The sequence below is a fragment of the Tauraco erythrolophus genome, chromosome 2 (genome assembly GCF_009769465.1).
Source record: "Tauraco erythrolophus isolate bTauEry1 chromosome 2, bTauEry1.pri, whole genome shotgun sequence".
In the NCBI taxonomy this organism is placed as follows: Eukaryota; Metazoa; Chordata; class Aves; order Musophagiformes; family Musophagidae; genus Tauraco; species Tauraco erythrolophus.
Genome location: NC_141466.1, coordinates 46,007,926 through 46,034,457, shown reverse-complemented (window position 1 = coordinate 46,034,457; position 26,532 = coordinate 46,007,926). Strand labels below are relative to the sequence as shown.

At 41.8% G+C, this 26,532-nt stretch overlaps 1 protein-coding gene across 9 annotated transcripts; it reads right to left on the bottom strand.

Annotated features, from left to right (window-relative positions):
• Positions 1 to 137: 137 nt before the first annotated feature.
• CILK1 (ciliogenesis associated kinase 1) lies at positions 138 to 26,438 on the bottom strand. Of its 9 annotated transcripts, XM_086631366.1 has the most exons (15): positions 24,227 to 24,242; positions 23,670 to 23,764; positions 20,706 to 20,964; positions 18,589 to 18,643; positions 17,000 to 17,121; positions 14,923 to 15,002; positions 12,448 to 12,580; positions 11,827 to 11,998; positions 11,120 to 11,287; positions 8,432 to 8,728; positions 7,153 to 7,343; positions 6,360 to 6,511; positions 4,839 to 4,967; positions 2,995 to 3,108; positions 138 to 2,530 (listed from the first exon to the last, which is right to left on the bottom strand). In XM_086631366.1, exons 3-15 carry the CDS (start codon positions 20,804 to 20,806, stop codon positions 2,376 to 2,378), a joined length of 1,869 nt encoding a protein of 622 aa, XP_086487492.1. In that variant the 5' UTR covers positions 20,807 to 20,964; positions 23,670 to 23,764; positions 24,227 to 24,242; the 3' UTR covers positions 138 to 2,375. The 9 variants fall into 9 exon arrangements, 8 of the variants coding, with proteins under 8 accessions (XP_086487492.1, XP_086487494.1, XP_086487493.1 ...); XM_086631368.1 differs by lacking the exons at positions 23,670 to 23,764; positions 24,227 to 24,242 and adding an exon at positions 26,313 to 26,438; XM_086631367.1 differs by lacking the exon at positions 23,670 to 23,764 and having other exon boundaries at positions 24,227 to 24,290.
• Positions 26,439 to 26,532: the final 94 nt, after the last annotated feature.

Sequence of the window (26,532 nt, the reverse complement as noted above, 5' to 3'; positions counted from 1 at the left end):
TCCTGCGTCCATTAGCAGGAATTAAGCATATGGAACAGACTAGTTAAATTGCCTACTTAGTTCTAGGGATACTTAGGATAGGTTCAGGGTGTTCCCTCTTGAGACAATTACTCAGAGATAAAATAAATTAAATGATACCTAGTCATAAATACAGATATTTATTTCCAAGAGAAACAACTATCTTTCCAGTTCCAACACAAATATACATATTTCCCTTTCCGCTTACCCAAAGACACCATCAGTGTGTGTGCTCTAGAAATCAAATGGCTGCTTTCCTTTACTGCTATGCATTGGCATCACTGCTTTGGAAGCAGTTGGGTATTGGTTTGGAGTTTGGACTTGCTCTGAACAAATAACGGAGTAGCTGGACACAACATGTCCTTGGCATGTGTCAGTCTTATAAGCGTACCTGGTAATGCACAGACCCTTTTCCTCCCTTTTTGTCTTATACTGTCTCACTGTGGACTGAGTCCATAAAAGCGAACAGTGACCAGTGTTCCTCACGGTTCCCCCCATAGCACTGAGCCAGCAGCCTACTCTAGGGGACAGTTTTCTCAAAGTTCTCCATGGGAAGTACTGAAAAAGCCAGAGTTGTGTTTTGTCTCCAGTCCACAGTGGCTGCCCCTTGCACGTGCCGGCACATCCCACAGAGAGGATCTCACTGACACACTAGCCATCCACCTCTTCAAAATGGCCAGATGCTGAGAACCATACTTACTCTGATCCCTTCAGACTGGACTTAAGACTCATAAATACAAGAACTGGCTGATCTGTTCATAAAATGAGCTCAGATGAGGTTTCCCAACAGGTGAGCATTTCTGGGCGCCTCTGCAGGAAGACGCGTTTTCACAGCACGCTTCAGCTTTAGTGGTGCTGTTCCAAAACACAGCTGTCAAAGATGCTCTCCCACAGCACTGTACTCTTCTGTCTTCCTTCTGTGGAAGCAGGTGCAGGAACACCCAAATGCTGACTGTGATCCAAATGAATCTTTTGCTGATGGCTGGACTCTGGCACTCCTTTCCAGCGCAGAATTAAACCAGACTATGGGGTTCTTTTCTTTTCTCTATAATCCGGTAATTCATCAGCTCTTATAAACTGACTTAAACTGCTTTTCAAAGAGTTGTACCAGTTTCTGTGAAATCAACCATGTTTTTGGAATGTTTTTTAGCAGGACTTGGTAAGGTCCCATTTTCCCCAGTAGAGCCTGGGGGTGTAATTTACAGAAGCTGATGTGTTCTTCACAATGTAAGCAAAGATGTATTGAAGTGAAGAAGAACTGAAGTAAGCTTAAACCGACTCATTTCCTCTGGATTTTTTTTTTTCCCAAAAGTGATTTAAAACAGCTGTGAAAATTAAGTCAGATGCACAGATATTGTTTTCTTAAACTGCTGCTGGCCTATCACTAATACTTTGTTACTCTGAAACCAGCTTTATAATTGCTAATAGTGTCTTAAATATGTCTTCAGATCTTATAATCCCAACAACAAAAAAGGAAGCAGCAGAACCTGATTTTCTCCTTAGAAATCATTAGAACATTCAAATGAATTTAATGGAGGTAGGTCCACATTCTGCTTCATGGAGAATAATGCCAAGAAGCAACTTTGAAGCAGGACAAAAGAGCACTGTGTCAGAAAACAGATCTACAGAAGGACATTCACCCTTTCGCAAACAATAAGATTCCCAGATTCCCCAAATTCGGTAAAACCAAAAGAACGGAGCTGGAAAACCGGACAGCAGTCCAACAAAAATGTAAAGGCAAAAATAAATTAAAAAAAGCGCCTCCCACTGATTTTCAGCAGTCTCTCAGTGACTGCGAAGGAGAGCTTAGACTGTTAGTCACTCATTCCTTTGATGACAGCACAAAGCAAATGAGTGTAGGACAACAGAAGCGTGGCATCAAGATATGGCATCACTGAAATGACCCAGCCTCACTCAGCACATAAACTTCAGAACATGTCTAATGAATGCCCCCTCCTCAGCACTTCTCTTCCACTGCAATATTGCACCACTTAGCTTTTCGTATCCATTTTTATAAAGAAGTTGAATCTAATAAAGGAAAAGTTAAATTTTAGAAAAGTTTGTTATAAAAATTTATCGTATAAAAAATGCCAAACCCCCTAGGCCATATATACAAAACGTATCAGATTTATGAAAATAACTGGACCCAATCATATAACAAAACAATTTTATACAAAAAAGGTACAAGATTGCATTCAAATTAATACAAATAAAAGTAAAAAAACCCTCCAAAATGTCTCACTCATAGAAGATCTGTTTCTTTTAAATTTACAGGTATATAAAACAGTATCAAATCGTCTTGTGTTGGCCACCATTTCATGGGAAACAAGTGCTGGTTCAGCGAGTATTTCCACACGTCACCGGTGAGCACCATACTTCGCAGACCAGTCAACACGCCCGTGGATGGGCTGAGCTGGTGGTGGGAGAGGCATTAACCTTGGTGTGCTTTTTGTAGGTGAATTGAACGGTGGCCGTCCAAGATGGGGCCTCACTGACTTCAGAGAAGCATAATCTGAGGCACAAAAGAAAATGTCATGAGATAAAGGTTCAGTGAGTAGCCGTCCACTTTGAACAGCAACTGGATGTACATCCAGATCCTTATTTCTTCAGGAAATAAGCCTCCTTTTTAATAGAACTTGCTGATGTGAAACAACAGTGAATCCAATCCCTAAAACCTTATCAGAGAAGGAGTATTTATATCACTGATTTGACAAGTGTGAATTCTGTGCCAGCTCTCACAGCAGCCTCTGGGTTCCACTGAAATACGCTGTGGATAAAACCACGTATTTCATAAACTTAGTAAAAATAATCCAAGTTCTTCTTCATATGAAGTCCTACAAAGTTATGAACTGCAGTTCCAGTCAGTCAAACATTCACAAAGAAAGCAAAGCAAAGCAATGTAGTTCAGTGCTGCACATATAAAGCATTACCAGAGTAACGAGTAAGGGACCAAGACAACTTCGGTACTATACTTACTAGAAGATGGATCCACAACTGGTGCTAACTGAACCCTCTGCCCAGCAGAGCCTACTTCCTTCTTCAGAAATGAAGGGATATAACCACTAGTTAGACCGCTTGATCCTATGGGCCCTGAAAGAAATGGCAAGGAACACTTGAGCTCAACACAACCATCTCCCATACTATCAACAGGTGACAAAGGTGTGCATTGATGGGTCAAAGCCAAGATCAAGCCTGATCATAGACTGATGAAAACAAGAACTTCACTGAAGACACTAGAAATCCACAGATCTTATATATGCCCACATTCAGGAGACTGTCAGCATCAGACTGCATGAAAGGTAAATGGAAAACAGGTACAAAATGCACTCCTACAAGGGCAATTTCTGCTTCTCCCTGACATCTCATCTTTTTCAAGGTCTCTCAAAGCTTTCAGTTGGAATTATTTTGTTGAGACTTTCAGCAACTGGGTCCTATGAGTATACTCGCTCTTGATTTCTATGCAGTGAGTCTGGACTCTGGTGCTACACAAAGCTCTTACTGAAGCCAGTAAGAGTGCAACTTAATAAACTGGGACAGATTCACATTCCAAATTTGGAAAGTCAGCTAGAAAACTTCTCCCTAAGATGAGCGGGAACAGATCTGACTGACCTGTAGGGTAAGCCACAGAAATCGGAACAAAAATGGTTATAAATAATAAGAGCCTAGAGACAGCGCAGATGGACACCAAACAAGTCAGCATGCACTGATCAGATCCATGGCACACAGGCCTATAATGCACTAGCGCAGAAGAGCAGTAGCAAACATATATGTGGGAAATGATGGCAATAAATAAAAAAGGGAAAAGTCTAATGCTATCCTATGCAGCTACAAAAGAAGCAAAAATTTGTAGAAGAACCAGGAAGGAGTCATGTGCTATCTATATAAAGGTTCTCACGTAGTTTTGCCATTTACAACATCCTCCCACCTTGAATCTTTAAAGAACAATTTTCTGATTAAATTACATCCAAATATGAAGTTTTTTATTTTTTAAACAAGAGTTTCTAAAGGCCCAAAATGCTTCTTTGGGCCAAGATTCAACAGAAATTGTCTCAAACATTTTTATAACAACATAAGCAAAACAAGCACTGCACTGCAGAACTGTAACATCACATGAAAACCTGAAGCAAAAAAAGATTCAGAGGGAATACATAGATACAATCTAGAAACATCAACATGTTTAAGTATATCTGGTAAAATCTAATGTAAAAACCTATAAATTAATTACTTCAAATCAAATAATAGGGATTAAATACCTGAAATAACAATAACCCAAAAACCTGAAGAAGAAAAACCAAAGAGTTTTGCTTTTTGTCTGAAATTTTCAAAGCTACAATTATTCCACTATTTTAAACAGTATCAATTAAAAGACAGGATGACAGATCATGGACTTTATTTGCTTTACTCACATAGCAAGAGTGGCGTGTATGGCTAGTTCCATTTAGGCCAGCTTCCTCCTCTATGACCATTTCTGCACCAGCTGGGCTAAAATAATTTGGAAACTTGAAAATACGACTCTCAAAAACTGACAAGGGAAATTGAAGGCAAGATGAAGTATTTCCTTCATAACCTTCTATGCATGTGGTACTTCAAACCAGACTTTTGGGGATTCATTAAAAGAAATCACTCTGTTTCAGTTTAAGGTAGTCTCCAAAACCAAGGAACAATGCTCATAACTGATTTCCACAGAAAGAACAGACACAGTAGCAAATTTCTTCAGAGCTGACACTATATTAGAAATGGGTGACCCCAAAATACAGCTGTCTGGAATTGCAGAACATCACCTATTATCTTTTCTCACAGTGTTAAGCACAGCTTCTTACCTGAATTCATCCTGTTAATACTTCCTCCCAAACTGGAAGCTTTCCCAGGCAAACCAGAACTGGGCCAGGGATTAGATGGAACAGACTCTTTGTTTGAAGTGGAGACTATGCTGCTCCTTGTGCTTATTCCTATTTCAAAAATGCAAAAATTAGCATGCTGAAATTTGTTACACAGGCTTGCATTCATTCCATCTGATCCACAACCTTAGAGTAGATGTCCAAGAGCAGTGAACTTAACCAAAGCCTTTTCACTCTAACATGCAACCAGGTTACTTCCCATCCTCTCACATATGGGACTGCTAGGACTAGCCATAGGCCCTATTCCTGGAACGGTAATAGTGTAAATAGTTCCACTAGCATCAATGGCTGCTTATGTCAAGGGACAGGATCCTTACATCAAGGCCACAAACACTCTCGAGTCACAATAGGGGAACCTTGCTACGTAAATGAAATCTACGCTTTTTATCAAACACAGCAGCTTTTAGTGATAAAAGCTTATCAGTGATAAGATAATCTGAGAGTAAACAATGGTAGGTTACATTTCTCATAGTACTGTACTCTTCTTTGGTGTACCTGTTGAAACCATAGACTGTGCAGTTTGTAGTAGACTTCACAAGTTACATGTTATTTGTATTTAATATACATCTCATATTTGAGCAGGGTACGTAACATGCAAGGATGCACTCACAATTTATGGTAAAGCAAAAGCAGGCTTGGGATCAATGTACTTTACAACCTCCTCCAGTAACACAACTTTTAGCTACCAAAACTCTACTTAAGTGCTATAATTTGAAAGTCACTGAAATTAATTGTTTCAGGAAAAAAGACTGAGTTTATCATCACAATACATTCTAGTTTACTTTTAATTTTGAAGTACTAGTACTACAAGCTTACTGAACAGCTATAAACAGAAAAAATGAAAGAGGACACATTTATATTCAGCTCATTTTAAAGACAGCCAGCCATGCTGTCCACCTCCTGAACTTTATCCTGCCCCAGCGCTGGTCTCAGCACAGCAGAAGTTAACATGAAGACAAGCATGCAATTCCTCTATAGACACATGGACTTGGACTGCATTTAACTCCAAGCTACAGCAAAGCATATTCTCACTATTAGTTAGTTTCTGTTGTTCATGGTATTATATACTCATGAGGTAAACTTAAGGCACTTTTTTCTTTGGTCTAGAAGACCAGTCTTATTCTTCTTAGGGAAATGGGGAATAGCTTGGCACATTAACAGACACTTTGTAACACAAAGTTCAAGATATAGAAGAGTATCCAGCAGGAGGAAGAAGTACCAACAATCCTGTCTTCTTCTTGTAAGCAGAATTTACCTCAGCTGCTAGACTGCTAGAACGTAGTTTGTATCACGGCCACCTACATTAGCAAAGCTCTTGCTCTACTTGTTTTCTTTAAGCAGTAGCCCCCTTCCACAAGCTCAAAGGATAAAACCTCATGTACCAATGACTGTTTCATACTGCTGTTGGAATCACAGGAAGAAAAAGAAGTATTTTTTACTAACCAGGCAGATACCTAGAATGTCTCAAGTAGTGTTGCTTTGCTGCAGAAACTCGCAATGTGGGAGTGTCCTGCCGTGGAAAGGTCGCATGGGAAGGTGCACTGCTGCCAGAGCCTACAGCATCTGAAGGCTTCAGGTCCAAAATGCTTTCAAATCTATAATCCAAAAATTGCTACACTTAGTTCAATTCTTATAGCATATGTTTATCCACAGTTGGCCTTCTCATCTCAATCCCGTCTCCAGGAATCATTTCCTCATGTTGTGTTTGTTACAGCATAAACACACAGACAACAGGGAATATTTTCAGCCTGAAGCCATACAAGTGCCCCTGAAAATCAGATTTGCATGTCTAGTTCCCTTATATATTGCTTTTAAAGTTTCCATAAATCACTCAGTAAGTTTCTCTCTGCTGTGTATGATCCATGTAAACTGCAGCTTAGAGTCACCCAAAACAATGTATACATGTGGCATATGCAAATATGGTTCATATATGAAATAGAAAAAATATATTCAAATATTAACTTGGGAAGAATTAAGCTCAGCATCATTTTCAGTGGGGAAAAGTGAACAAGGAATTATATAGAAGGGTGCATCAAAAAAGGTGTTGCAATTCGAAAGTCAGCATGCAACGAGCAGCCACGGCAAAGCAGGAGAGAGACAAGCTGCATGTCCTTTACCAGACTGGATGTACACTTCTAGATCCACAGAAAGCATAAAGAGCAACATTATGAAAAAAGAGGCGAAGCCTAAGGAAATAAAATCAAATAACACACAAACGTAAAAGAAACCAACTTACCTACAAAGAGTTTCATCACTCTGCCTCTTCTTATTTTTCAAGTCCGTCCTTGTGACCGAAGAGCTGAAGTCAAGGTCCTCCAGGTCATCCCAGTCTTCAGAACTCTTCACTGTTCTAGCAAGATGTCCCCATCTTCGCCTAGTTTTTGGTTTGATTTCACCATTTATATTTTCAGTCCCAACAGATGCTTTCTGTTATCAAGATTAAAAAGAAACAAACCCACACACTTACACCACAAACCAGGTGACAGGAACAAAGATGACGTTTTTTTTTCCTGTCTCAAAGAGTAATAGTGGTAGTAGAGCCATAACAACAGAATCCTAATCTTTCATTAAACACGCCAAGAACACAATCTGTAGCCTATAGACATTATTACATAACTTTTGCATTTCATCCTGTAATAAAGTATCTTGCACTAACAGAACAGTAACTTTCTTAGGTCTCAATTATTATATAGAGTGAAATATATATTTATACGTCACTATACACCTCCCAAACAACTAGCTCACGCTCAGTTTTTAAATCTTGATCCATGTGGGGAGTAGAAAACTGCATGCACGTTCTTGTTTCCACAAGCCTGTGTGTAGACATTTATAAAACATATTTTTCTTGCAGGACAGTATAGCTACAAATTTGTGTCTCTTCAGCCATTTAAGCTCATCAGTACATTCCAACCTTATGTGACTCTGGACATGGCCAGTACAGACCCTACTTAAGATGGATCTCATAGCAACAGCATTCCCACTGTCTGCTCTCGTCATCTATCTTATGAATCCAGTCTCCTTGTAATGTTAAATTCTTATGCTGAAAGAAGACTCTGTTATTTTCCTTGGCCAGTACAGAAGCCCAAAGGGACTATTATTCTCAGTCATATAAATTTGATGCCTTAAATGGATGAAGGCAATAGCTCCCTTCCCCCTCACTTCAATACTATTTAGCTTAATACTTTTCTCTCCAGCATCAGTTCCATTAATATTCCGACCACTGTACATCCTCTTTACTTGTATGGAATCACAGTGTCATCCTTTAAGTGGTGCTTTACAACAAAGGGAAGCATAAAATGGCTTTGAAATGAGAAATCAACTTGCTTGTTTTATAGCAATTTGATTTAGATTTCAACAGAGTAACTTCCAGTTTCTGGCAGAAAGTTGTAACTACTCTTTATTCTTATTTCCTGTCCTTTTAAAGTGTAAGAACCTTATGAAAGAGAACAAGAAAAGGAAATTAAGGAAAAATCAGGCAGTGTATCAGGTGTATGTTATGCTAGATGGACCTTTACCTGCTGAGAAACCTTATTGTGAATTGCAGGCAGAATAACCTGGTTAGACTTGTCCTCCTGTAAGTAGTTACTGTGCTCAGCCACAGAGTTGTCTGTCTTATATGGGTACACCAAGTGCTGAGAAGACTGGCTTTGTTGAAAAGGCCTTGACGAAAAGCGGGCATGAGGTTTTGAAGGGGGCTGTGCTGGAGGGACAGGCTTAATATGCAGAGATGATTTATTATGCAGTTCCTTTTGTTTCCCCAGTTCCTGAACACCCAAGGCATGCCCAACCTGGAAGTACGGATATCGAAGTGCCTAAAACATAAGGAAGATGTTAGGATCCAACTCAGGAAATCAAAGTTTTCAACCTACTCTAATCATATGTGACAGCACAAATTTAATCTTTTTTTCTGGGGTGGGAAACAGCAGAAGATCCATCTCTCAACACTAGATATTAGTGAGCACAATCCACTTCAGAATAATGCTACAACTGTAGAAAAGTTTCAACAGATATAAAGTTATTAAATCCTCTGTGGACTTGCACAAAAGGATAAGGTTCTGCAGAAGTAAGATACTTAACCAGATATATGGCATCTAGAGATATGTTTCATTATGTGCTGTCTCTTCACGTGTGCGTGTGCATGTGCAGACGCACGCACACTTGTCATCACAGATTCAGCCATCAAGACCTGAATGACTCCAGAGACAGCCTATCTCTTCCATTCTTGAGTTCCAAGATTGAATCAAGTGAAATACAACCCTTAGGAAAATTAGAAATTCTACTTTTTGGAAGACATGTTGGTAAAAATACCTTTATCCTGCCTTACAAGTAATGAAGGAGTGTCAGTAAAGGCAATTCATCTCTGCCCATCTTGCTGTTTCAGGTATAGTCATTTTCCTGAAGACCTCTCACTGTAAAAAGCTTCTAAAAGCTCAGATTCCTCACTATATTTGTACCCTACTGTAAAACATTTAATGGCTCACAATACCAAGCTATAGTCAGTATTTTTTGCTTTTCATTACATTTGAGAGTTCTTGATCTATTTTGCTTTTTAACTGCTCTAGTTAGCTTTAAAGTTTTTTACTACCATTTGTACTGAAGGTCTGATATAATCACAAAGGTTCACCTATGGTCCTATTGAAGTCAGATTTGAACCCAGAATCTCATCCAGCTTTCAAAAGGTGCCCTGCTCATTTCATTAGTTGGGTACCACCACTACAGTACCAGTATGTGAAACCAATGGCTACCATCAACAACATCAACTGGACCATTCTATGTGCAATACTGATGACTTGGGCTATGCTTATGTACAGGATGTTGCGACATATTTACAGTGCAATTGAGCTCACACTGCCCTGAAAGTGCCTTGCATAAGGTAGCTTTATCCAGGAAACATTAGGCTGGATAAGCAGAGAATGAGGTGGATTTAAAGCTTGCTGAATGCCCAGGCCCAGAGGGTGGTGATCAGTGGTAGAAAGTCTGGTTGGAGGTCAGTAGGTATTGCTGTACTCCAGAAGTCAATATTGGGGCAAATACTGTTCAACATCTCCATTAATTATGTTGATGGTGGTGCAAAGTGCACCCTCAGCAAATTTACTGATGACACAAAACTGGAGGCAGTGGCTGACACACCACAGGGTTGTGCTGCCATCCAGAGGGACCTCAACAGATCGGAGAAATGGGCTGACAGGGACCTCATCAAATTCAACAAGGGGAACTCCTGCATGTGGAGAGGAGCACCCCCATGCATCAGTACAGGCCAGGGTCAACCACCTGGAAGGCAGCTTTGCAGAGATGGACTTGGTAGACACCGAGTTGAACATGAGCTACCAATATTCCCTTGCTGCAAATAAGGCTAACAGTATGCTGGGCTGCACGAGCAGGAGTATTGCCAACAGGTCAAGGGCGGTGATCCTTCCCCTCTGCTCAGCACTGGTGAGGCCACACCAGGAGTGCTGTGTCCAGTTTTGGGCTCCCCAGCAGGAGAGAGATCGACATAATGGAGAGAGTCCAGCGAACAGCCACGAAGATGGTTAAGGAACTGGAGCATCGCACATATGAGGAAAGACTAAGAGAGCTGGGACTGTTCAGTCTGGAGAAGAGAAGGTTCAGGGGCATCATATCAAAGTATGTAAACATCTGAAGGGAAGGTGCAAAGAAGATGGAGCCAGGCTCTTTTCAGTGGTGCTCAGTGACAGGACCAGAGACAATGGGCACAACCTGAAACACAGGAGGTTCCCTCTAAACATCATGAAACACTTTTTACTGTGCAGGTGACTGAGCACTGTTATCTAGGGCAGGGAGGTTGGACCAGATGATCTCCAGAGGCCCCTTCCAACCTGTGATTTTGTGGTACCTGTCAATAGCAATGAAAAAACAGCATCACAGCCTTCAGCCATACATCCTGCCTTCACTCTGCTGCTATTCGCAGTGACTGGATTATACTTAATTCAGGTGTACTCATACACCCTGCAGTCACACATTTGATCATTAAGCACACACCCCATGCGGCTGATGTCACACGCAAAAGATTGATTACTCTTTTAATCACTCCCCTTTGTCTTGCAAATTGTACTTGGCTTCTGCTCTTCTCTCTCCTAAGAGCTGCACACTTGAGAAACTGTTAAATTACTGACTGTAAAAGGTGCCTTGCAGTGAAAGGAAGTGTCATATGCAGATGTGTGAAAAAGAACACAAAACCAAACCTGACTAGCTGTTGGCCGCTTTTTGGGGTCCCACTGCAGCATATCTCTCATGAGCTGCACCGCTTCACTGCTAGCATTAGGTACGAGGGTTTTTAGGTTGTTAGGTACACACTGAGGCCAGCGAAAATTCATGGAGGCTGAAAGTTGGTAGCCTTCAGGCCAGTCGTTCTGGAAGAGTAAGATTTCCAATCACAAAGAAAGTTCAGCTGTCAAATATCACAGTGCCTAAGTACACTAGCATATATTCTCCTACCAGTAACAGACTGTGTCCAGCTTACTCTAGACTGTTTTAAAGATTTCACTACAAATTTTCACCTCAAACCTCTGGTGAGAGGTAAGTCTTGCTTTACATCCGACCAAGCCAAAGGCCAGGAGATAGAAGTCTTGCCATGATTCCCATTTCTAGCCTCTTAAACCATAGGTTTGTAAGCAATGTTCAAGAGAAAATTAAATTTCCACCTCTCATAACTTTGTTTGCTGTTCAGGGGTCTATTTCTCTTCCTCTAAATGTCAGGTTCTACAGCATGATTACATAATGCTTATTTCACAGAATATAAGTTTTAATTTAGTTTACTATAACTGAGAACAATGCCATACAATAGCAGTAAGCATGAAAATGGGTTCATTTTATTCTTACTGTTATAGTGCCATTCTGTATTGTAGAGCACCTCTAGTATTACTGCAGTGTGGAATGTTACTGTAGCTACCTTCTTTGGCGTTCCCAAGACTTGGCAAATTTTGAATATAGTATCAATTTCGCTGGCGCCTGGGAAGAGAGGCCTCAGCGTGTAAACTTCTGCCATTATACAACCAACAGCCCAAATATCTATTGGTGAACTATAGCTGGTGGATCTAAGAAGGACTTCAGGAGCCCTGTACCTGTAAGAGAAAAAAAAAAAAAGAAACAAATCCCAACAATCAACAAAATTCAGAGAGACGTACATGAAACAATTCAGCTCTTTATTCTTTGCTGTTAAAAGTAAACGTCCCTTAAAAATTTCCTATCCCATATATAAAACTTCATTTTTTCCTAGAATGAAGAATTAAACCTACATAAGCTCTCATAAGCTCTTTAACGCCTTCCTGACATACAGCAATCCCAGCACGTCCCACCCACCTTATCAGGCCCTCTCTTAGTTCCTGTGTTGCTGCCATGTGTAAACTGTCTTGCACTAACTGACACTTTTTAAATTATGCCAAGCTTAAATAAAATTTCCATAAAGAGGAGGCATCAAAAGTGGTATCATCTTCACCACAAATTCAACACTTTACTTCCTTAAAGGTTTGATTCTAAGTTTCACACAATGTAGGCAAATACTAGCACTTACCATCTTGTGGATACATAGTCAGTGTAAGGAGGTCTGGATCGGATTTCTCGAGCTAAGCCAAAGTCTGCTATTTTCACAAGTTCCGGTCCCATGCAAAGGAGGTTTTCAGGTTTCAAGTCTCTGTGAAAGAACCCTAAAATTCAAATGAAATATTGATGTGCATTGCAATGCCATCCCCAGCTGTAACCCTTACTTTCCACCTGGATTGTTTTGCTTTAGTCCTTATTGCTGAAGCTTTGAGTTCAAAGCCTTATATGATCAACAGAGCTAGTCCCTATAACAGTTGTTCAGTCAGACTGTAAGGAACAGTATACACAAGCTGACTACCTTAAAACAATCCAGAGCATTCAGTCAGGTAGCTCCCTTTCAAGTGACACAAAGTTCTTTAACATAAAAAAATCTACACTGTTTCAATGTTAGTTTCATTCTAATTGTGTTGGAAACTGCACATTGAAAAATTACTTCAAAAGTTCCTTTAAACAGATTACAAATTAAAACATGAGGTAATGTTTTTGCACTTTGAAGCTTCTTTTTAAATCTGAGAACGTAGTAATCTGCAAGCACGCAGTTACTCATCGCCCTATCAGACAGAGGATCTGCACGTATTTTTTCAGTGCTCTCTGCATTCAGCAAAACTTGATCACAAGTGAGCGTTTGTCAAGAGCTCTCTCAATACAAAGGAGAGAAGAAGGCTAGAATATTACTGACTATTATCTCTGAAATTTGCTTCCACCCTTAGTCTGGAAATCTTGTCTTTTTGTTTCTTTCTTGCAGGCATCTGAGACCACTGTTCCTCATCTACAGCTCCCTCTGTAGTACCTTATTAGAACTCTATGACCTCCTTTTCAGAGACCTTCCAAAATGCTTAGTTTTCTCCATGGCCTTGAATATGCACCCACACATTCATGCAGACGTGTCTACATTGTCCAGTGTAACTGTATTAACTTTTCTTTGCTAGATTAATGCATGACAGCAGCGCAGACATATTGCTGTAGATTTTTACCAATCAGCAGATTACGTCCTTCCTAGGGATATTAAGTAGATATCCTGGTGCCAGCTTGAACTACTGCCTCTTTATGGAAGGTACCAGACAGAGCAATCAAGTTGCTTTTAAAATTTAGTACAATCACTTCTGTATTTTGCTGCACAGACATGCAATGCACCAACAGAATGCTTTTGAGGCAATTTATTTTCATGGCAATCCATTGCGAGTTCAAATATTAAAAGATGCTTAGAGTTTGGATGGCCAAAGAACATAAAAAGTTTCCTTGACAAGCATTTCTATACCATATAGGAGCAGAATAGAGAAACAGGGAAAAAATGTTCATGTGATTTTTCCAAAACTGGCGCACAGAGAATCTTGGGATGTCCAGTCTTACACTGTGAGCCACAAGACCATCAAGACTATCCTGTTAGACTTGCCATGAATTTCCAGATCTTTCTGACTACAGATTTGCAACATCTTGGCAGAAATATCGGTCTAGTGTGCAGCAGGTCAGTGAACAAGACAGTTAGTTTTGATAAAAAATTGTTCGTTCTTTATAGGTATAGTAAGTCAAATAGCAGTAAAAGGTATTCTGAAAGGCTGTGACCCATTTGACAACTTATTAGAAAAGGTGGCTTATATTGTTGCAAATAAATGGTACTATTTTTCTGGGTTTAAATATTTTCTCTCTCACTGGAACAGACTGGCTTTTCTAGTTTGGTTTCAGAAGTGTATCCAAACCCCATTAGAACAGAGAATAAAGCCATTAGGTTGGCAAATGTTTTGCAAAACAAAGTTAAATGTGTTCTTCAAGTGAACTCAAATGCTGATCCTACAAGACTTTTACTTGGGCCACTGATGTTAGTTCTCTTCTGATTAACACCGAGAGCTGACCAGCGACATATACTACAGTGTATTGCGCAGGCAGAGTTGCAGAGGGCAGCAACACATGGTGAGGAAGTTATCATTAAAATAAGTAATTTTTTTATTAGTTAAATGGGTCTTATTACTATTGGCTGGTACATCAGCTTTAGCTTTTATCATTATTGTAAAAATTAGTTGGAATGCCATGTAATGAAAGCTGTTTGTCACTAAGACTTTGTTACTTTAAGTGTATCTTACAGAGAATGTGCATTTTATTCAGGTATCTGTGCGCACATTGAGAAAAGAGTAATTTTTCCTTTATTCTCAATCTCAGGGGACCTCTACATATATGAAGAAATGTGCCCATTAACATCACATGAGTTTTAGAAAGTGACCAGCTGCCGGTTTGAGAAAGTAGAAATCTACTGAAAAGGAACTGAGCAAACCTCCCAACTAAAATACCAGACAACTATAAAATATGGCTATTTTCAGTAATCTGTATCTCTCATATAGTGCCATTCTTTTGATCACTCCCTTTATTAAAGTTAGTAGTGTAATTGTTAGTGCACTCATTAAAAAACTATCTTGTGCCAATTCAAAACATTTACAGCTAAAACATAACCTACCATGCTTATGGATAAATGCAAGCCCTTGCAGGATCTGATACATAATATTCCTAACTGTAGACTCAGGAAACAGTTTGTTTCTGTGGATTAAAAGAAAAGGGAAGAAATAAATATTAATGGTTAAGTTCACACATTAGCTTATGCTATCTAATGAACCAAAGATAAGAAGTAACAATGACAATAAAACTGCTAGATATATTCAAAACACCCTCATGTAGTTTATTTCTCTAATAAAATTCACATAGTATTTGCAGAACTACCATATTACATCATACTAAGACTACGTGACATCATGTTAAGATTACGTGAGTCAGTGAATTAAAAAAGGAAAAAAAGAAAAGGGTAAAAGAAAAGAAAAAAAAGAGAAAATTGGCCAAACTGAACAAACCTGAACATGTATAGGTCATTAGGCATGCTTCTCAAGACTGCAAGGGTTCATGTTAATTTAGTGCTTTTCATACATAGTTTCTTCTGGTCTCTTCTGAAGCACATACAAGCCATGCTTTTTACCTTCCTTTGTTATTATCTGACGGCTGATGTGCTATTTCTTTCTCTTCTGTCATCCGAAAAAACAGTCTCATCTGCTACCACTGAAAACAAGAGGTTCTTCTCGCACTGTGCAGGCGAGAAGATCAGCCGTGGCAGGCGGTTTAATAACAGCCTCTCTTACCAACAAAGGAATCTGATCAAACAGCTCTGTATCAGCTGCCTCTGCGCATGCCGAAACACAGTAGAGATGGGCTGGGGTGGAAATCAGTGACAATTTTGTTCAGAAAGGGGCTAACAGTGAATGAAAAAGATGGCCTGGGCCTTATTCAATTTCCTGAGCTTGATTCCTCTCAAAAAACCTGACCATCACATATTTCAGAAGTGAGATCAGCTACTAGAGTCAGCTTTTCATATTTGCCTGCTTATTTTTTAAATTACAGCAGAAAGAGAGTCATATTTCCTCTGTAGTCCCTTCCAGCAAGATTGGCAATTTTAACTAAGACTTTAGCAAACAAATCATATTCTTAAAGGTTTGATTTATACAACATGTAACCAGCCCAAGGCCTAGTTAAGCTGTAGAGAATACGGTGCATAGCACACTTTCACAAACATCTGTCCTTTTTGTTTTCATAAGGAAGGCAGGACATATCGAGCATTTCTAAGAAATTCCTAAAGATAATCGGTTTGTACGTTATGCACTTGAATTATTTTCTCAAGGTTAATCATTCATATAATTAAAAATCAGCATCCATATATATGTGCACAATTTAGTTAAAGTTGTTCTATGCCTGTGCATGCATAGTTAAGTATTTTTATGCTTAAAAGGTATATTATGCGGTAGTCACGGAGACATAGTGTAACAATAACCTTTGTTAAATCAAGTAAGATTACTGTCATTTCCCAGGCTGATTCTACGGTCCACAGAGAGAAAATGGCCTCAGAGAACAATTCAAAGCAGAGAGCTATTTTGCCCCAAATTATTCTCTGGAAGACACTATCATGGTGACTAAAATCAAGACTTTTTTAATGCTCCAGTAACTATCAAAAAGTTAGATTTTAGTGAGAATGTTGACAAATAAAATCTACAGTTTTTGGACACGTCAGTTCAAGATGCAAGGGAAAAAAATAATTCCTAGAACCAACCCAGAATTCGACCCCTCATGATTACCATTTCAACCACTTTTTATTTATTCATTTATTTGAGCAAGCTGTAACAGAGGAGGGGGTGATACCACTCTCTAATAGAAAAAGCATTGCTGGTTGCAGTACTTACCTAGAACCCAAAAGTTTTAGGTTCAACGCCTCCTCAGCATGACGGCTGTTAGAAGTTCACAGTTCCTAACTCTCAAAAGAGTGCCCTAACTATGCGCCAGGCTAATTTGGGAAGAGATACTGGGAACTCTCACTAAACTGTCTGGGATATGCTCAAAGGTGACAGCCAAAGCTCCTACTGCAGCACACAGCTTTAAGCCACAGTGATCTAAACCCAAACAAACGATCCAAAGTCCTTCAAAAAGTAACAGGGGTGTTAAAAGCACATTATGCAAGTAATGAATTTATATCAGGAATGAGCGATGCTGTTACATACCTTTCTTTCATTAACTGATAAAGATTTTCCTTCATGTATTCAAACACAAAATACAGATGATCATTTTCCCTGATAACTTCTTTCAGCTTTACTACATTGGCATGGTTTAACTTCTTCAAAGACTAAACAGAAACAGAAAACATAAGCAGGATTTTACAAGGGTCTTACTTTAATGAGAAAGAAAAAACGATTTCACTGATGCAGGAGATTGGCTTCAAAAATTTGTCAATATTTTAAATAACAGATCCCCAGTATTACCAGATAAATATACAGTATATGAATCGATTAACACACTGGTGATTCAAAAGCCAGCTATCTGGCATCACAGTAGGCACCAAAACAACTGTATTTTCTCTACAAGTAACTTCCTACTGGCAGAATTCACACTTTTCTTGTTCTTGCACTGGCAATAGTCAGGTTAGACTTAGGACTAAACAGAACCCTGGAAATTGTTCCTTGGTATTGTGGATTAACCCTGCTGGCAGCTGAGCCTGTTCATCCCCGCTAGCGGGATGAGGGAGAGAATCAGAAGGGCAGAAAGTCAGAAAACTCATGGGTTGAGATAAAGACAGTTTAACAGGTAGAACAAAAGCTGTGTGCGCAAGCAAAGCAAAACAAGGAATTCATTCGCTGCTTCCCATTGGCAGGCAGGTGTTCAGCCATCTCCAGAAAGCAGGACGGCTCCATCACACATAATGGTTACTTGGGAAGACAAACACCATCACTCTGAACGTCCTCCGTTCCTCCTCCTCCCCCCAGCTTTTACTTCGGAGCACAATGTCGCATGGAATATCCCTTTGGCCAGTTGGGATCAGCTGTCCTGACTGTGTCCCCTCCCAGGCTCTTGCCCAACCTCAGCCTAATCTCTGGCAGGGAAGCATGAGAAACAGAGAAGGCTCAAGGCTGTGCAAGCACTGGTCAGCAATAATTTTGGTCACAAACCATACAAGCTGGTATGAAGAAAATTAACTCTTTCCCAGTCAAAACCAGCATAATTGGGTCTTCATACTCACTTCTTTTTAGATTTTCAGTGTATTCTACATCATTCTTGCTGTAGCAACACAGTACCAACACGTAAGAAAAGTGACCCGGGTTTCCTGCACGTTTCCAACAGTGATAGCAAGGACTAGAAATTAAGGGAGGTCTTCAGAACACACCCCTACAACTTTGCTGGTGTCAGAACTTCATTCTAAATGTCTGGCCCCAAACCAACCATCCAGAAACAACTGCGTGTACAAAAGTTATTGCTGAGTAAAGGGCAAGTGTTCTCAAGCTCTGAAAAATAAACAGCAAGCAACACCAGGTTTTGTGATAGGAAAGCTCTCTCACTCACTCACAACCCACTGCAAGGAGGAAGCTGATCTCTACAACTGAACGATTTTTTGTAAAACTACAGAAATTTAAGAAGAATTTTTATAAGACTACAGACACCCATTCACATGCATAGCCAGGCAACAGAACTGTAATGCTATGTGCCACAGCTCATGCTGGGAGCAGTTTTGATAAAAGGGGTGGGAAGAATTTGATGTTACCCCAAAATGTGACAGGGATCACCTAATTTAAAGTCAATCATTGAATGGAACAAGTACCTTAACCTCTCGAAGGTTCATGCATTCCTCCCAGGAATAAAACTTTCTCTTCATTCTACAACAGTACAGGGAAAAAAACGATTAATACACAGTCAACATCAACTGGTCTCAGACCTGTAAGTCTCAAAATTACATCTTAACAAGTCAGTTCTTCCACCATAGTGCACAGTGTTACCTCCTCTGTCAAAAAACTTTACATCTCTAGACAAGGTAGACTCTTAATAGAATTCAAAAGCATTGCTATTAGGAAGCATTGTCTTTTTTCGTACATATATCTTGCTGCAAAAATTTCAGAGCCTTCTGTAAGTTAGGGCATGCTATTTTTCTTTCCAGTATACAATGTGGTAGAGTCTAACTGTAAAAGAACAAGGGTTACGACAGTTAGGAACAATTCAGACTAAGTTTTGAAACAAATCTAATTAAGACCAAATTAAATCACTGGTTCTTCAATTTTATCATATTATTCTTGCTCCTCTTCTTTATACTTTGATTTTTCTGTAATTTCAATACCTTTCCCCTTTAAGTAGTATTTCTTCATTTTTCAGCGGCCACTGCGCCCCATGTTTCCCTTTCCCTTGTGAGTTGCCTCTATCATGCCAACTGCTTTTCAAATCCTGCCTTTCCTTTCAAGCTTCTAAGCAACTCTGCTCTAACAGGAACAAACTGCATGGCAGACCTGTTAGATCCAGAATATAACTCTGAACATCGTATCTGTGTGTAACCTAGGGTTCTATTTGTTCATACACATTTTGATCACAACTCAGTTCTTCCACGCATAACTCTATGCTTTAGGACCTACAGGACGAAGGCTCACACGTACACACACATACACAGAAGTGCACAGATTAAACTCATAAAAATACCCAACTGCTTAGAGTATGGATCTTAGAGGGAGTTAGGCACTCTCCGAAGATCTGAGTCATTGTCAGACTTTAATAATAATTCAGGGTTGCTTATTATTGCAGTAAGTCTCCAGTTTGAAATCAACTCTTATAAAATAAGAATAGTTTAAGAACTACAAGCCTGTCATTTTGTAAAGGGGTCTGGATTATTTTTTTTGTTTAAGCAGTGTTTTTGCAGTTACTGTCTTGTGCGTTCAGCCCCCAGGCCATTTCTGTTCTTAACAATGCATTGGCATTAATGTGTAATCTACGAGAGTACCGTCTTCTGGTTCGTTCTGAAATTTCTGAGCTTTTACCACATTGCGAAATGAAAATCAAAGGTGTCTCTGGCAAGGCTGGATATGGGAAAAATACTCTCAGCACAGAGAATTCAGAAAGTTGCTAAAGCCAGCTATTGACTGTTCGTACAAAACAGCATTGTACTGAAAGCTCTTTTGATAAATATGTCCCCGGGTCATGGTCGGTATTTCAGGAAGGTGCCTGCAATGCTTTACAGCTGTCTCTTACCACAACCAGGACAAACAAGCCATTTACCATCTGAGGTCACTGCTGAAGCGGCAGAGAAAATCAACTGGATTTCTCAAGGGATTTTAAGAAAATCTTAAGCTGAAAAGTCCAATACATAATAGCACATAACAATACAGATAATGGACAATGAGATCCATTGTGTTAATTATTACTGAAGTATCCACATTATACTGGAAATTAGATCATGAAATGTATGTTCCATGTAAGCAGCAGGGAAGAATCTGTAGATTCCAAAGCAGCATTGCGGAATGGTGGTTGAGTCGCCATCGCTGGAGGTATTTAAAAAAAAGTGTTGATGTGGTGCTTAGGGACATCGTTTAGTGGCAACTTGGCAGTGTTAGATTAGTGGTTGGACTCGATGATCTTCCAAGGTCTCTTCCAACCTAAACGATCCTATGATTCTGTTCTATGATTCAATGAATACTCTAAATAATATACACAACGTATGCTTGACTGCATGTAGCAGCAGAGCACTATTACAATAAGCCTATATATCTCACCCTCTTGATCTTCTGCAGGGCTTTGGAGGATACAAGGAACTTGAGCTTTGCATGCTGCCCCAGCACAACTCCAAATACAAATGTTGCGTGGAAAGTGAAGTACTCAAACCGCATGACCAAGTGATGTGGATCATAGGCTTGAAAAACGTGGATTATCCATTGTTAAGTAACAAATTAAAACACTTACTTTTTAATGGCTATTAGTTCTCCAGATTCAATGCTTCTCCCTAGGAGGACAGAGCCGTAGGTCCCATCACCAAGCTGTCTGATAGTTGTGTACCTATTCATGATGAGGACACTTTGGCTGCAAGCGCATTTCAGTCCTTAGTGTTTCTTGTGTTTCTCCTCCGAGTGTAACCAGTTCTTTCTGTGGCAGCATAAATACAGAGCACTCAGGACAGTGTGAACAGTTGCAGGAATCATGTTTTCAAGACTTAGCCTTTGGTCTGAAAGCACAGAACACAATTGGTTTGGTTTCTACACCCTTCTGAGACTGATTGTTTGCAGACTCCATTCTCCTCCAAGAGATAGTCTTTGTAAGTTATGCACAAACACTTGTCTTGGTCTCTCACTAGAAACGGTCAGCCTGTATCTGGTCGTAACTGGGTATGTGCCCCAAAACCACTCTTACGCTAAAGCTGGAGGCACTTTACAGCAAGCTTGCCGGCAGCCCTAATGGCAGAAACTATTACTGAAAGCACAGGATAAAGTCTCACAGCTTTACAGAAAACAGTTTGCTGACAGAAAAATGACGCATTATAGCAAGATAGGAGGGATTCTGTTCAAGCCAAATTATCAGCCATGTAATTCACCATCTCACAAGTCATACTGCCATCAGTTAAAACAAACCAATTTCTTGACTTTCCATGAGGTCCTATGCCAGAGACATAGCCATATGTATTCCCTTAAACAAAGTCTTCAGAGGGCAAATATTATATTCACGACTGATAAAACCAAATGTATTTCACCACAGTAGCCCTAAGCGTGAATTAGTCTCTAGAAAGAGTGGCTACATCAGATTATCTCTCCGATCTTTTGTCCTGAGACTGCATGAACAACAGAATGCTAGATAATAAAGCAAATAAGTTCTTATTTCCTCAGTTAAACTAATTGTTGCTAGTATTTCCTACACTTTAGTCTAGAACAAATGTGATCTAGTCTATGTAAATTAATCATATATTTGGAATAAAACAGAATTTCCCTGCATTCTGTTTTTCTCCAACTCTTAAGAGGACAGCAAAATTCACGCCTAATGACTTTTGCCTTCTGTAACCTGCATTTAAATTACATTTCCACTTTTTTTTTTTTTTTTGTAGCAGCCTTAAATCTCTCCTCCATCTTGCCTTATTTCACAAAGCCAAATTACGATTTTAAAAGTAATGGGATTATGTTGCTTCAACTCTGAACTGACACCAACGCGGAACCGCAATCTTGGGGATGCAAGATGTGGTGAAGATCCTTTGTTTTCAGTCTTCTAAGCCTATTAGCCCCATTAATACTGATATAGGAACAAATAAATCAAAAATAGGAAATATGATGTTAATACACCCTTTGACAATTTTACACATCATGTATGAAAAATAAACCAGCATGTCTGTAACACTATCTTAGACAGTGGCCAGTGTCTCAGGCAGGCAGGAGGAGTTGCCCTCTAGCCGTACCTGTTGCTCTCCACACACTACTACAGAGAACCACGACCGAGCACCTGAAATTAGAGACCTAATCCCACATTTTGTACTACTTGCCAATGAACACAGAGCCTGTCTGCAAGAACGGCACTGTGGAGTACTAGTTTCTTTTGGGCTGTTTTTCAGGCTGTGCACCTGCATAGCATAAAGCTATGTTTAGGCAATGTTCTGCATTCAGGTTTAAAAGCTTTTGTTACTCCAGCTGGTCAATGACTGGGTGGCAACTCAAAAGCCTTGGCTCCTAGGTCTTTATTCAGATCCTTGGTAAAAATTTCAAGCGACGATAAAGCCTTGCATGGTCTCCTAGTCCGAAAATGTACTATTTATTGGTACCCAAGCAAATAATTTTATACAATAACTTCAAATAAAAACAGATTAGACTTGTGGATTTTTCAGCACATACTCCCCGAACGACAGAGCCCTGAAATTGTAATCATAATGGATGTGATGGCTTACAATTCATGGACCATTACACTGCTCCTAGCTAACCATTCACATATCCCTTTCCAGAGGACTGTGCAGAGTGGAGGAGTTTCTTTGCCTCACGTTTGATAATCACAGCAAACCAAGAGATGTATAACACTGCTAGCACATGACCTTGCTAGTATCCATGGCTATCATGGATAAATCATCTGTCTGATGTCTCTTGAATAGATGAAGTGGTGAACATAACTGCCTATTCCTTACTGGGGATACTAATTTAAGCCCCTCTCCATTCCACAGCCACTGATTTTCACAAAACTTGTAAGAAATTATCTCTGTGATTCCAGCTCTGCTGTCAAACATGTCCAAACCAGACAAACGAACCGAAAAATTTCTGAGACATAAAGCGGAGGCACAGAACTTAGAGAGGAAAAAACAGTGAGAAAATACAGACTTCAGTGAGGAATGCACTCCTATGGAAACACAAATCCACCTGTACGAAAATCCACCGAACAAAACCTAAACGAAGTCTCTGGTTAATTAAATCAGTTCTGTTTCTTGTTGTGCTTAAGAAAGAAGTTGCTTTTAAAAATCTGTTTCACTTTACAAGATTATAGTTTATCCTTATCACCTTATGTTATCTTTCACCTTCAACTATAAACTAATAAAGGGAATAAACTAAACCTTAGCCTGCAGACCGCTTCGCCTAATTGGAGTCGCACTGAAATCACTGAAAAGCGCACACGATTCTCTGAGAAGCAGTTTGCAGAGCTACAACATGTACAATCTAGTCGGGATTCTAGTCTAGAACTACCATCTCGGCAAATTCACGTAGTTAGAGGATGTAAATGCAAACTGCAAAACCGCCTGGGAGTAAAAGAGTGTGTTAACGCTAAACAGAAAAAAGTAAAAGCCTTATTTCCACCATATTCTAACACTGACTCTACCTCACCACAGAAATCAACCAGCAGAGCCCCTTCAAAAGCCCAACTTAACGTACCAAGACTACGTTCTGACTCTCAAGCATAACTGAAACTTACTGTTTCACTCACGCACGCTGTAAATGAGCATCCTCTCGCGTTTGAAGGGCTGCGGCACCGAGAACTGAAAGTGAAACCGCCCCACTCCGCCGAAGCTGAGAAGCGCACACAGTAAACAACCAGCAAGTGCCTTTCCAACTGTGCCCTGCGCTTCGGCAGCAACCCGGAGGTGTTACTAGCAGGATGCACAGAGAAAGGCGTGGTTTACAGCGGCGTCGTGCCAGCAGCCGCTGTTTACGTTTGTTGTGAAGGCTGTGGGGTGTCCCCTGAGCTGAAAGCCAAGGCAGGAGCGGGGAGGGGGGAAGGGGGGGGGGAATCAGCCCCTGGGCAGCAGGAGGAGCCGGGGCGTTTTCCAGACGGCGGGGAGGCGAGCCCCGGGCCCCGCGCCTGGCCGTCACCACGGGCCAGGTCGTGGCCCGCTTTCGCGCTGAGGCGGTGACCGATTTCCAGCCTCGGCCCCACCACACGCGAGTAACCCCGCTCCAGTCACTGGCTGTCCTGACACACGACTCCCCCCGCTCCGGGCCGCGGCGATCCCCGTGCCCAGCGGTACTCACGGCGTACGGGTTTTCCCTCCTCCAGCCCAGCCCCGGCCTGCGGACGCCGCGCCAGAGTCCCCTAATGGCGGCGCTCGGGCTCCGCCGCCCGGGGCGGCCGCCACCGAGACCCCTTGGCGCAGCCTGCGCCGCCCCGGACGCGCTGCGGCCCACGGCGGCCGCGGGCCTCGCTCAGGGCGCCGCCGGCAGCCGAGCCCATGGCGCGGCCCGCCGCGCCCCCCGCCCCGGTCCCGGCCCCTGGCTCTCCCCGCCCGGCGGCGGGGCTCCCCGCGGGGGGACAACGCCCCACGACGGCGGCCCGGCGCGCCGCTGAGGCCGGCGCCGCTTCCCCCCGCGCCGCCCGGCTGGTCCCCTCGCAGGGCGGCTGGCAGCGAGCGATGGCGGGCCGCGCCGGCGAGGCCTCAGCGGCGGGGAGGAGGTCGAGGGGTCCCCCCGAAAGCGGGTGGCTGCCGAGGGGGGAGAGGCAAGAGACGGCGGAGCAGCTCCACCACCACTGCCAGAGAGGGGATTACGGCTGAGCTGGGGGGTTAACGTAATTAAAAAAAATAATATGTCTGGCCTTGCTCACATCCCCAGGAGGAGCTAAAGTAACAAAAGGGTAACGCAGAAATACAAACGGAGAGCAAACAGCAAGAGCATTGATAATTTAACCGCTGCTGGAGGGCTTCAAGCCCTCCTCACCTGAGCACCAGAACCTCTCCATGGCTCTAGCACGGTCAAGCTAAGAAATTGAGGGAAGTTGGGGCAGAAAGAGGGAAACAAGGGACAAAAAAATTGGCCTTAAGCAACTGATCATCGGATTGGACTACAATAACGAATCAGTACACCGTAGCTTCTTTTTACACTTCTTCATTTAGGTTTTCAAAGTAAAGCATGGAGTTCTGTCCCAGGGTTTACAAGCCAGGGTGAGCTGGTGGTGTAATTCCGGAGCGTGGCACACACAGCTCCTCCCTCAGGCAGGATTATTTTACATCAGTGAATCCTGCAGTGAAATACACTTACTTGACAAGACATTGATTTGTTAAAATAAGGTGAGAAGGAACTCCAAAAAGCTGTGGGTACCCAGCCCTCTCCACATCTAAACAGAAGCTAGTCTTTACATTTACATTTCTTAGACTGAAAAAAGAATAATAGAGTTAAATTCCCTCCTACAGAAGGAACTGCAATGCAGCTAATGGCAGTGAAGCTGCTGGCAGTGAAGCCAGCACGAGCGGTGCATAATTACTCAAACGAGATTTCGGCTTTAAGTCATCCCTATTCCATCTCACATGCATCAACATGTATTACTACCCAGCCCAGTGGCAGCCGTAGTACCCTGTTTTTCTGTTGCTAGAAGCAGGGCTTCTTCATTCCCAAAAGAAAGGGCACACCCAGGCAGGAGCAAAAGCCCAGCAGCTTTGATTCCACCCCCAAACGAGCAGCAGTATTAAAGAGAACCAGTTGTATTCATGATAACTCTATCTCAAAACCTCAGCAGCGCTGCTGTCATCTCAGCTGTTCACACGGGCTCTGCCAGCATGCCGGCACCTGGAGCCTTCCCCAGGCCTCCCACCCCAACCGCCCTGCAGCCCCCTGTCACCTCCAGCTGTCCAGCCAGGGATCAGCTGCCAGACAGATGTCTGCCAGACAGCCCTCTCCCCTCGCACACTCTCTTCTCTGCAGAGCCACCCTACAGCCACCTGGATTGGAATCCTGCTGCTGGGTCGGCTCCCGCAAGCCTCACATCCCCCCCTGGCCACAGCTACCTTCCCCATGGCCTGCTCCTGCTGCCCAAGCGGGAGCTCTCACCTGCCCATCTCCGGAACAGACACACACCTCCTTTTGCTCCTAAAAACATCAGGGTTTCACAGGTCACACACAAAGACCCATACACGTGATATTCTTCCAGAAAAAAAAAAAAAAAAAAGATTGTAATACAGATTAAAAATATCTTAGTCCAATTTTATAAAACCTGATGAGGTGCACAGAAAGCACGTAATGACTGTTCATAGGACCGCATGGGCAAAGGACAGGGGACTATGATATCCACACGACCTCAGCAACATTGTTGTCTATATAGCCGCAGTACTAACCACTCCTTTGTTACCCGGTTTTTAATTTGCCTGTAACAAGGCCCCGGTCTGACCGCAGTCACAGAGGAAATGGCGGCTCCCACAGTGACTCCTGCTGGCACCGGGCTGAGGGGCCTCACCGAGCGGGCAGGAGGCCCAGACATCGCCGCCTTCCCTCGGCTCCCGCACCGGAGATGCAACGGAGAGCAGGTCGGGCCTCAGCCTCAGCGGCGGGGGCCGGGCGGGGAGCAGCGA